The following is an 11611-nucleotide window of genomic DNA, read 5'->3' as shown; positions in this document are numbered from 1 at the left end:
GGAGAGAGAGAGAGAAGGGAAGAGGTGGGGAGGTTTTTGTGTGTGTGCATGTACTTTGGTGTGTGTGTGGGGTAGGTAAGGATATGTATTCTATTTTTGGTCTCCCATTGTTTGAGGCTGATGTTGACAGCAGGAGATGCGTTTTGAAATAATGTGAGCGTTCCTGGAGAGGAGCCAGGAAACATGTTTGGAAAATGTAATGAAAATGTTATTCTTTGACGTTTCTTTAAATATGTGTTCTGACATGCTGGAATCAGGCTCTCGTCAATTTTTGTGTGTGTGAAGTTATTGGTATCATCTTAAAGCTTTTTTCTTGTTTTCGATTTTAAAAATATCCATTTTTAAAATTTGAATACAAGTCGAGATATTTGCAATTGAAGGAGGTGGGGGTCGCCCGGTCTCAAAGAGTGAGAAAATGTCCACCAAAGTTTGGTTATTTCCTTAGCTTGAGAGTCCATGGAAACAGAAAATTAACATTTTTTTGCCTTTAATTGACGTTTTTCAGTACAACCCACACAGAAATGTGTTCTTTAATGGACACGGAAACTGTTGAGCCAAAAAACACAAAATTTCGATAAAGCTTCCCAGACCAGTGGAAAAATGCCTGTTTCTTCACTTTCATTATTTTGACGAGCGCCAGATTTCACCACGCTGCCTCACTCATGTATTTTTCCTTGTGCAGTTCATTTTTGTCAGAAAGAGATTAGTTCATGTACGTGCAGGCCTGCCACGAACTCCGATAAAATCTGAACCTTCCTGTATTTTCTTAAAAAATTTTGTCAGTTGAAGAACCTGGATTTGTATAAAATCCTTTTATGAAAAATAATTCTTTTTCTTCAAGGCATACGCAACTTATTGTAAATGACGCGGAAATTGGTTTATTTGCAATATTTGTGTGACTTGTCGTAAATGACGTATAAAAAACATGTTTTTATTTTCTCTGATTTACTATACACGTTTGTTTGCTACTTCCGGTTCGTAATGTTGTCTGATCTTTTTATCTACTGGGGTTCTGGAGACACTATTTTTTCCCCCCAACTTTTGACTTGTAGGGAGGGTTCTGAGGAAGACTCCGGCTATGTTGGGTCGTGGAGGGGTTGGTACGTCTGTACATGGATTTATCTGCCTTTATTTTATTTTTAATTTTTTCCCGCTTCTTTTTAACCCTTTCCACCCTCGCGGCGTGTAGAGCGCGCAACATTTATCCCCACGGACCATGATACAGGTGCGGTACACGCTATATCACACCGTCGCTGATTGGAGTGCCGTGGGGAAGAGTTTCTTACCATCGCCGATCGGCGTCCCATGGGGAAAAGAAACCGCTTCTTACTGTCGCTGATCGGCGTCCCATGGGGAAAAGAGACAGCTTCTTACTGTCGCTTATCGGAGTGCCGTGGGGAAAAGAGACAGCTTCTTACCGTCGCTGATCAGAGTGCCGTTGGGGCGAAGTGTTAAGGCTTGTTGTATGTTTGGATTTAGAGCTTCAGATACTCGGGGTCTTGTTTCCTGATGTTACTGGAATATTTTTTTGTGCTTTTGATAATTTTTTAATTCTCTTTTTAATCCTCCTTATCAGTCGAAGTAAGCAAGAAGACACAGTATTGTGTGAAAGGACTTAGTTTTAGTCTTAGGTTTGAAAGGCTTCAGTCCTTTTTGACTTTGAGATGATGGTCTGACTAAGTTTGAAATGGTTTCTTTTTTTTTAGTCAGAATTTGAGCAAATATTGCTGTAAATATTCTTTAAATAAGAAGTAAGATAGTTTTGTCGCAGACAAATCATTTGGCTGGATATATTTGATATCACGGGCATAGCTTCATGTCAATTGGAGATTTGTTTTGGTCACTGCAAAGTGACACAGGAAAATAAAGCTGCTCACTAACAAATTCTTCCTTCTTTGACATTTTGCATTGAAAGGATTTGCAAAGAGATGGGTGCGCTTTGTTTGAGGGCATCATTCTACTTCTTTACTTTCCCTGTGCTATTTCTGTCTGTCACTTTCACTTTTTCCTAGCTCTAAATGACCTTTTTTGTGTCGATGTGCTTCTCTTTACTCAAGACGAAGAAGAAGAACAACAAAAACAGTAGGGGATAAAACAGTCTCTTTTTGAATTTATTACATGTTGAAAAAAGATGAAGGGTTGGAGGATGCATTTGGTAGGTCCTCCTCCCCTGAAGTCGCTGCTGTCTGTCTATCTGTCTGTCTGTCTGTTTGCCTGTCTGTCTGTCTGTCTGTCTGTCTGCCTGTCTGTCTGTCCTACTATCCGTCTGTCTGTTTGTCTTGCTTTTCCCCCTGCACTGACAGCCGTTGTAATATTGATGTTCTTTTATTTTCTCAGAACTACAGGGTTGGAATTTTATTGGAGTAAACTTGAAATAACGAATTAAACAAGACCAAAAGGTTTTTCCCTATTTTCTTCTCTTGCCCTGCTACTTCTCGCTGCCACTGATGGTGAAACAAGGTCTTTGGTCCTACCTGTCCCCGTGGTTTTAAGCAAGAAAAATTCTGAAATTATGCATAAACTGAGCCCAAAAATGTGAAATTATGCGATTCTGTTAATTTTAACAAAGAACGATAAAGAAAAATAATCAGAAATTATGCAGAAAAGGATCAAATTGTGCTAAATTATTCGGGGTGCATAAAACCACGGGGATAGTCTTACCTGTATCATTGTGGAAAATATATCTTAAATGTTGTTGGAATCTTGACAAACAGGAATTTTGAAGAATGTTATTTAAGAGTCTGTGTTTTTTGTGGAACTTTGTGGAGTTTTTGTATAAATTTGTGCATTTCAAAGTGCTAAATCTTGATTTAACCCTCCAGGAGCCGTTAAACCTTTACCATTTCATCATTGTTGGTTAAGACGTATAAAATCTGGAGTCTGAAGGGAATACGCTATACCGGGGTTTCACTGTTTGTCAATAATTGTCTTGCACAATGTGTGAACTTTCCTGTCTGTTCAAGTACAAGTGGGTGGTTGGCAGGTGCTCTCTGTGATTTGCTCCTTCTTTCGAATCAAACATCTATCATCCTGATCTCTCCTCCTTCTTTTTTGTGTTTGTTACTCTCTTGTAACACCTCTAATCTTAGGCACTTATAATATGACCTTATTGTGTTGCAAGTGCCGTAAAATTCTTTTACAAAAACTAAAACCGACTTTGATGTCTGTAGTACAAGAATTTCTGAAAGAATCAGATAACATAAGATAAGATAAGAAAAGATAATGTCTGTTAATGAATGTCCGTTTCGTCTGACTGCTCCCTCCCTGTGGTGCAAACTTTGGTCTTTCACGAGCGACTTTGTTGTCTGATGGCTTCACAGTGTGATTTGTTTGTTTGTTTTTTCATTTGTTGCAAGCCAACTACAGATTTTTCATTGACAAACTTGTACCCTGGAGATGAGATTTATACTGTGAATAAAATGTTGATTCCCCATAGGAAAAATAAAGTGACCCTAACTTACCCCCACTATCTTCTTGGATTCAAATAGTTCCTCTTCTTTTTATTGCAGTTATTTGTTTGAATTTCTATAAGTTTTTGTTAGAATGGGCACTTCTGAAGGATGAAGTGATCTATATTTTGAAGAAAAAAAAGGTGAATAAGCACCAGAATTTAGGTTTTAAAAAAAATTTTTTTTTTCTTAAGCAGTAGAATTCTCATTTTTTCTAGCTTGAGACAAAATAGATATCAATAACAGTCTATATATGTGCGTCATAATCATTGTTGTGAAATCAGGCTCTCGCCAATGTAAAGAGATTAAAGAAACAGAATATATTTTTCTGCCAGTGGAGTAATTTTGATTCATTTTCTTTTTTTAGGGGGCTCTACACCTATTACTTCCATTTAAAACACTTTTCTGTTTGGAATTTACAGGAAACATTGATCAGAGGCTCCAAAAAAAAAAAAAGTAAATTTGCAGCTTCCTTGGGCACCCAAGCTTTGGAAGTCGTCAAAGTTTGGCAGCCATATTCTCGCTAATTTGTCCCCTGACACCATGCGATCTTCACCTCCTTCAACCTCAACAGCAAATATCTGGACTTCTATTCAAGGTTGATAGATGATTTTTTTTTCGTCAAAAGCAAGGCAAATGAACAAGCTTTAAGATTGTACCAATAATTCCATACGGCCAAACATTGAGGAGCGGCTGATTCCATCATGTCGTGATACATTATATTTGTATTATTAGATGAATGCATTATAAAATATATTTATAAATTATATGCCTTCTTGAAAGTAGGCTCTGTGTGTAATAGGATTTGTTGTTGTTAGCACAAAAATGAAATTGAAATAATTGGTCGCTTTTAAGGATAATGGGGCTATCCCGAAAAATGCTGTTTTTAGAAAAATTGAAGGTAAAGTTTTTGCCCCTTGTTCAGTTTTTTTAAAAGACAAGGAGAGTTTCCTCTATAACCAAACAAATATACACATCAATGATACCAAACTTCTCCTATAGGTCGGGCAATGCCCACTTTTGGTGTAGATGAAGATTTCTGAAAACCCCCGAAATCTGGGTTAGCCCGCTTGTCCTTAAAAGCGACCGATTGAGTGACTGAAACGGGAACGTTTTACTGTGACGTAGATTCTGTGAAGACTTTGAGAAACAAAAAGTAGCTGGTGTAGAGTTTGGGAGTCTGTGGTGCAGTAGTTAGGCACTTTGCAGCAGCATTCAGGAGACCCGAGTTCATTTCTCAAGAAGATAAAAAAGTTCTATCGAGTATCTCGGTCGGTCTTTCTGCTGGGATGTCGTATGTCATGTCCCGCTCAGCTCGGGTTGGTTCAGACAGGCAGGGTCGGTAGCCCGCCTCCTAAATGATCTAAATTGGGTTGATGGGGGGTATTAAAATGCCTAGATTTTAACCCTATCCGTACGCCCGGGGGTCATTTTGTACCCCCAGGGTTGTATTCTTCATATTTTACAATACTTCTAGTACGAAGATCTCTTTGAAACTTTCAGTATTTTTCAAAAAATTATTTTTTCAGACTGCTATGCAAAGCATATCGATCGGATTAACGAGTAAATTTCCTCTTTGGAAAGTGGTGGCACAGAGTCCCCACATCGTATGGATACAATAGTAAAACACGACGTACGGATAGGGTTAAAAAAATAGTTTTTTGATGTAGTTTCCAATGCTTCAGCTCACCGTGAAAAGTGAGGAAGCCGAACAGCAAAACTTTTAATTTTATTTATTTCTCTCAAAACTTCTTTTGTTTTTGATAATAAAGGTTATGAAAAAACTCATGGAAGGCCTCAGTCTCAACAAGATTTATTTACATCATGTATTGTTCGTCTCGGTATTTGCACAAATCTGCTACATGAAACAACAAACGTGGGTGGGACAAAAAAATAAAAAATATTGTGCGTTTAGTGGGAAATATAGAAAAGAAGAAAAAAAATATAAAAAATCTAGATCTAGTAGTCAAGTATGTTATCCTAATATTCCTAATGCCTAATGTCGCTATTTTCACTTGAGATCTAGCTGTTAGATTTTGAAACTGAAGCAAGTACGCCTACTTTCACTTTCAGAAAATAGTTATTAAATATCAGATCCATTTGTATGTTATTTCTTATGAAAATGCACTTGAACACATTTATACAATTCTCGTTCACAATGATACATTAATTGTATGTGTAGAATCACACTAAGGAAAGAAATCACACAATAAAATGATTACATATTAAAAAATTTTTTAAAATAACAAACTCCAGGTGAATTATTGATATTGAATCATTAAAAAAAATAACATGTAATATAATGCTTTGTTCACAATATCACAGTCAATGAGGTCTACATGGGGGGGGGGGGGGGGGCAATGGTCTCTCCTCTCAGGCCTTGTCAGAACAGGCACCAAAAGTAAACACTTGTGGTCACCGTAAAAATACACACATGTATAATATAATCAAACTTGTTCTTCTTTAATACGGTGCTTTCCTTCCTTCACCGTCACCAATCCCCTAGTCTGGCTTTGCCTATAATAATTGATTAATACGCACCTAAAGTAAAAACTTGCGGTCACTGTATAAAAACACAAATGTGAGGCAGCGTGGTGGAATCAGGCTCTCGTCAAAATAATCAAAGTGAAGAAATTGCATTTTTCAGTAGGTTTGTGTATTTGTAAAAAATTTTTGTTTTTTGGCTCAACACCTTTCGTGCCCATTAAAAAACTAATTTCTGTGTGGATTTTTCTGAAAAACGTTGAGTAAAGGCACAAAAACTGAAAATTTTCAGTTACCACGGACTCTTAAGCTAAGGAAATAACAAATCTTTGGCGGCCATTTTCTAATTAATTTTACCTCTGAAAACAGGTGACCCCCACCTTCTTCATTCGCAAATATCTCGACTTGTATTCAAGATAAATGGATATTTTTTTCATCCAAATAAAGACAAATGGACAAGCTTTAAGGTGATACCAATAACTGTACATGGCCAAAAATTGACGAGAGCCTGATTCCACCACGCTGCCTCACATATATGTGTGTTGTACTTCCTTCACCTTCACCTTCACCTTATCTAGGCTGGCTTTGCCATAATCATTAATTAATACGCACCAAAAGTAAAAACTTGCGGTCACTGTATACTGTATAAATACACAAATGTATGTTTTCCTTCCTTCACCTTCACCTTCCCCTCATCTAGGCTGGCTTTGCCATAAGAATTCATTAAAACGCACCAAAAGTAAAAAACTTGTGGTCACTGTAAAAAAATACACACAACTAATAGCCTACTGTATATCAAACTTGTTCTCCTTTAATATTATGCTCTCCTACCTTCACCCACCCCCTTTCTAGTCACTGTAACAAATATATACAAAGTACTCCAAACTTGTTCTCCTCTCATACTGTGCTTTCCTCCCTTCACCTACCCCCTATCTAGTCACTGTAACAAATATATACAAAGTACTCCAAACTTGTTCTCCTCTAATACTGAGCTTTCCTCCCTTCACCTTCACATCTCAGTTGTTTCTGTCTATCCGTCTTACTTTCCCCTGCTCTAAATGGCCGGTGTTGAGTTGATGTCCGTACGTTTCCTCAAACAAAACAGACAATCAGATTTTGTGTGTGTAACTTGCATCGATAGCGATGGAAAAGTCTGAAAACACTTGTAAACAGAAATGCTGATTTTCGAGATAATTCTGGATTTTTGAAATTGTCCAAATTTTAAAATTTTATATGCTCTTGCTTAAACTTATAATGTACATTTATTATGTTAATGTACATTTATTGTGTTTTAATCTCTTCTTGCTTCTCATTATTGCACTTTATATAAAAATAGTCTAGACACAAGATGCATTTGACAATATAATCCACAAACTTTGATTCCCTGAGTGCATGTTTCAACGGGTTCTGAAAAGTCGAGGATTTTCCTTCTCTGGCCAGAGAGGTAACCTCTGGTAGTAATGTTGAAGGATTGTCGTCTTCTTTGACGTCTAAATTCAGACACACAGACTTACGGGAGGCAGGGAAGACTATAGTTATTTGAAATGCCGTTTTTTTCTGAGATTTAGTTTTTTTGGCTTTAAAAACATGCAGAAATTTGAGGAATACAGCGTAAGGAAAAAAAATTCTTAAAAAAAAAAACCCAGTAAAAGAAAAGAGGAGTGGTTTGCAAGGCAATTGAATTCTTTTTTCCTCAGTGAAAATTTTGACATCCTGCCTTTCCTAACAAACATCTATTGTATTTTCTCTCCTCTTTCTCTCCTTCTCTTTATTGTAGGCCTACTGTACACTCTAGTGTCACCTCGAAACTTTGGCGTTTGTGTGACCTATTTGTGTGGCAAATGCTGTAAAACTATTAACAAAAACTACACTAAAGGCAGTAGTGTTCAGAGACTAAATTTCTCACACAAGAGTGAGAGTCTAGTGCCTCTTCATGTTAGTTCCAAATAAAAAAAATGAAGTCAGCAGAATGATATTGAGCTTCTTGCTGTCAGTGAAGACTTACAGTTTGTCAACAACAAAAGGAATCTATGCTCGCTTTCTTTGTAAAGAAGGCAAGCGACATGAACATGCTCCGTATCACGCGACACAGTTTTATAAAACTACAAAGATGTTGTATACTGGACTAGTAGCTTAACCCTCTATGAATTCACCACGTGTGAGTTTCACAAAATGTCACCAAAAGGTTAAAGTTGAAGTCTTCAGGCAGGTGGTTGGAGGTGCCATTGATAGGTCCTACTTCTTTTCTTCCCCTCTGTTGCTTCTGTCTATCTGTCTGGCTGGTTGGAGGTGCCATTGATAGGTCCTACTTCTTTTCTTCCCCTCTGTTGCTTCTGTCTATCTGTCTGGCTGGTTGGAGGGCACCATTGATAGGTCCTACTTCTTTTCTTTCCCTCTGTTGCTTCTGTCTATCTGTCTTGCTTCTTCCCTGCACTTTATAACCTTACTGTGTCCACGTGTTTCTTATCACTCACATTCAAAAGTTCAAAGTCTTCAGATTCATTTCGTGACAAGGAACAGTTTTGCATGATTTCAGCGATACATTCACAGCGTTGGGGTTGTACTTAACATCGGCGACGGCATTACTCTCGGCATGGTGCTTCTTTCTTTCTTGTTTTGTTCCATCATTTCTCTCCTCTTCTTCACTTCCTCCCTCAGCTTCTGGAACTCGGGGTGGTTCAGTTTGTAGCTGAGCTTCCACAGCACGGGTTGTGACCTCGGCACGTACCGCTGGCCGAACAGATCTGTTTTCTGACCGGGTGGGGGCGGCGATGGAGGAGGGGAGGGAACCGGCATAAACCTGTGAGCATATTTCTTGTAGTTCTCGGGCGGAAGAATATCACCTGAGAACAGAAGAGAACAGAATGTGTGAGCCGTCGGGGTGGAATCAGACAACAGAATGTGTGAGCCGTCGGGGTGAAATCAGACAACAGAATGTGTGAGCCGTCGGGGTGAAATCAGACAACAGAATGTGTGAGCCGTCGGGGTGGAATCAGACGCTCCTCAAAGTAATCAAATCAAAGAAAACTGCATTTTTCTTACCATTTGGCAATTTTTGTCGAATTTTGATTTTTTGACTCAACACCTTTCATGTCAATTTATAAACAGCTTGCTGTGTGGCTTTTACTGAAAAACGTTGATTAAAGACACAAACAATGTAAATTTACAGTTTTCAACAACTCTCAAGCTTTGGAGGTCACCAAACTTTGGTGGCAATTTTCTCTCTTATTTTACTTCTGAAATCAGGTGACCCCCATGACCTCCTTCAATCCAAAATATCTCGACTTCTGTTAAAGATAGATGGACAGTTTTTAATCGAAAGCAAGACAAATTAACACGCTAAAAAGATGATACCAAAAACTCCATGATATGTCAAAAAATTGACGAGCGCCTGATTCCACTGGGTCGTGACACATTTTAAAAACTGATCATCATTAACAAGAACAATCAAGAAGTGACAAATCAAGTTTCTAGGACACGACCCCATATAAAGACTTAGAACATCTAGCTCAAACTGGAAAAAATTGAAGATAAACGAGGCAGGGGTAGACCCAGAGAAACATTTTTGGAAAACTAGAAGAAATGAGTGACGGGGAAACATCAAACACAATACAGTATAACACGGATAGCTTGAATTCATCAGGACCCACCTCAGTGGTTCGACGGATATCTTACAAAGCTAAAGAAGAAGAAAAAACCCTGGACCGCAGGCACAGTTCGATGGATGCATAATTTTGAGTTTTCTGTGTTTGAGAGCTTCTAGGAGAGAAAGGAATGGAGAGCCATGATCGCAAATGTCAGTTTTAGATCTAGCATTTGATAATGATCAGTAGATAATAATTTTATGTATGAAATTTACATAGCCCAGAAAGCAAAATTTTTCAGGAGAGAGAAAAAGTTGTATCATTCTTTTAACAGCTGCATCTATAGGGCCTACATTCTGTCTTTCTTGCTTTTTTGAAAACATTTAGAATTGGAATTTGGACAAAATATTTCTTGAGCACATGCAACTGATACCATAGATTAAGAAACTGCAACAAAGAAAATGTCAAAATGTTGGACTTGTAACATCTGAACAGATGGCCAATGCTAGAAGGAACTGTCCTCCTTCAACACTACAGGAACCATACCCTGAGTTAGTATTATTAGATCACAGTTGATGAAAGAAAAAATGGGAGAAAAAAAAAGATAATATCTTGAAAGGAAACAATGTTACATTATGTAGACATTATGAATATACAGTCTAGCACACAAGGCACGTAAATCAGTGGGACACGGAAATCTTTTCGCTATGTACAAATATAAGTGTTTTAAATTGCGGAAAATATTTGTATAAGAAAAGATTTGGGTCCTGAAAATCTGTTCACTAAGTGCATTTTTCACTAAGTGAGTGTTTCACTATGTGTATGCTCACTAAGTGTGTGTTCGCTGAGTACATGTTTTGCAATAAGCGCATTCGTTATAAATAAATATATATATATATATATATATATATATATATATATATATATATATATATATATATATATATATATATATATATATATATATATATATATATATATATATATAAATATATATATATGTGCTATACTGTAATACCTATACACACAGACTGAAGTTTACCTTTCTCATTTATTGGAGGATGACGACCGTCAGATTTACACTTCAGTTGTTTGAACTCGTGCACATCCGTCTTCGTCCGTCTGATAGCCAAATTCTTCGCCTTCGGATTCTGGAACAATCTTGTCTCTTTGATGTATTTTTCAAAGGTATTTTCTCCCACGTTGGAGGCTGCGGGTATGTTCAGGGGGTACATGGCCGCTATCACATCTGTAACCTTCTTCCCTTCTGGTGAAAAATTGAGTCCAAACTGCTTTCGGAAATTTCGCCAGATGTTACTGTTGTAACTTGTGTCAGGTCGAGTGGGGAACGGAGCGTCGTGCTTGCCGGCTTCCACCCACAGTCGATGCTCAACGGTCGGTTGTTGAACGGTGAACTCCCTCGACGGAGTGCGCAGGAAGTGACAGCACTCGATGTCCACCATAGTGTGAGGCCTTGACCTTGAAGTTAGCCGCTCTACTGGCCTCGGTGTGAAGCCCGACCTGTGCGGTAGCTGGGGAACCATGAGGTTCTCCCTTTCTTCAAGGGAGAGTTTTGTAGCCGCTTTGTCCATGGTGGCTGAGCTGGACAAACAAAGCTCTGGAAAACAAATGAAAAAAATTTTTTTTTCAATATTTCTAAAGCACATGCAAAGGATTAAGTCCACTACTGCAATTTTTTAAAAATATTTAATTTTGGGCATACCAGGCCTACTACAGAACAGTTTATCGATGTCAATTTGATTTTTTTTAAAAGATAATAAAAGATCAGTGAAGTAGAATCATAAATCATAAGCATGTGTCTCTTTTCCTTAATTTAATGCTTGAAAATTGCATTGCAGTTCTAAAATAACATTTATTGCTGCCTGCTAATGCCTCTGCTATCTTTTTGGTGTTGTGTGTTGACAGAAGGCACAATATATACAAAATAAAGCCTATATGTTGCCAGATAACGTGTTATTGAGATGTAGCCAGAATTATCTAGTATCTTTAATACACTGCTGTTTCAGCTTGTTAAGGCTATATGTTTTATACGTATCTGTGTTGATATCAATCGGCATATATATATATTTATAT

General features: G+C 37.7%; 1 protein-coding gene across 1 annotated transcript in view; it reads right to left on the bottom strand.

Moving 5' to 3' along the window:
* Positions 1 to 8291: 8291 nt before the first annotated feature.
* LOC101861490 (testis-expressed protein 52) overlaps positions 8292 to 11611 on the bottom strand; it is a 4165-nt gene continuing 845 nt past the window's right edge. The window contains exons 2-3 of the mRNA XM_005091457.3: positions 10560 to 11135; positions 8292 to 8776 (exon numbers count right to left, since the gene is read on the bottom strand). Coding sequence (XP_005091514.1) covers positions 8478 to 8776; positions 10560 to 11109 — 849 coding nt within the window. The 5' untranslated portion in view covers positions 11110 to 11135 and the 3' untranslated portion in view covers positions 8292 to 8477. The remainder of the gene's footprint in view (positions 8777 to 10559; positions 11136 to 11611) is intronic.

The sequence above is a fragment of the Aplysia californica genome, unplaced genomic scaffold (assembly GCF_000002075.1).
Source record: "Aplysia californica isolate F4 #8 unplaced genomic scaffold, AplCal3.0 scaffold00030, whole genome shotgun sequence".
In the NCBI taxonomy this organism is placed as follows: domain Eukaryota; kingdom Metazoa; phylum Mollusca; class Gastropoda; order Aplysiida; family Aplysiidae; genus Aplysia; species Aplysia californica.
The sequence above is the reverse complement of the archived record's forward strand: the minus strand, read 5'-3'. Positions and strand labels throughout refer to the sequence as shown.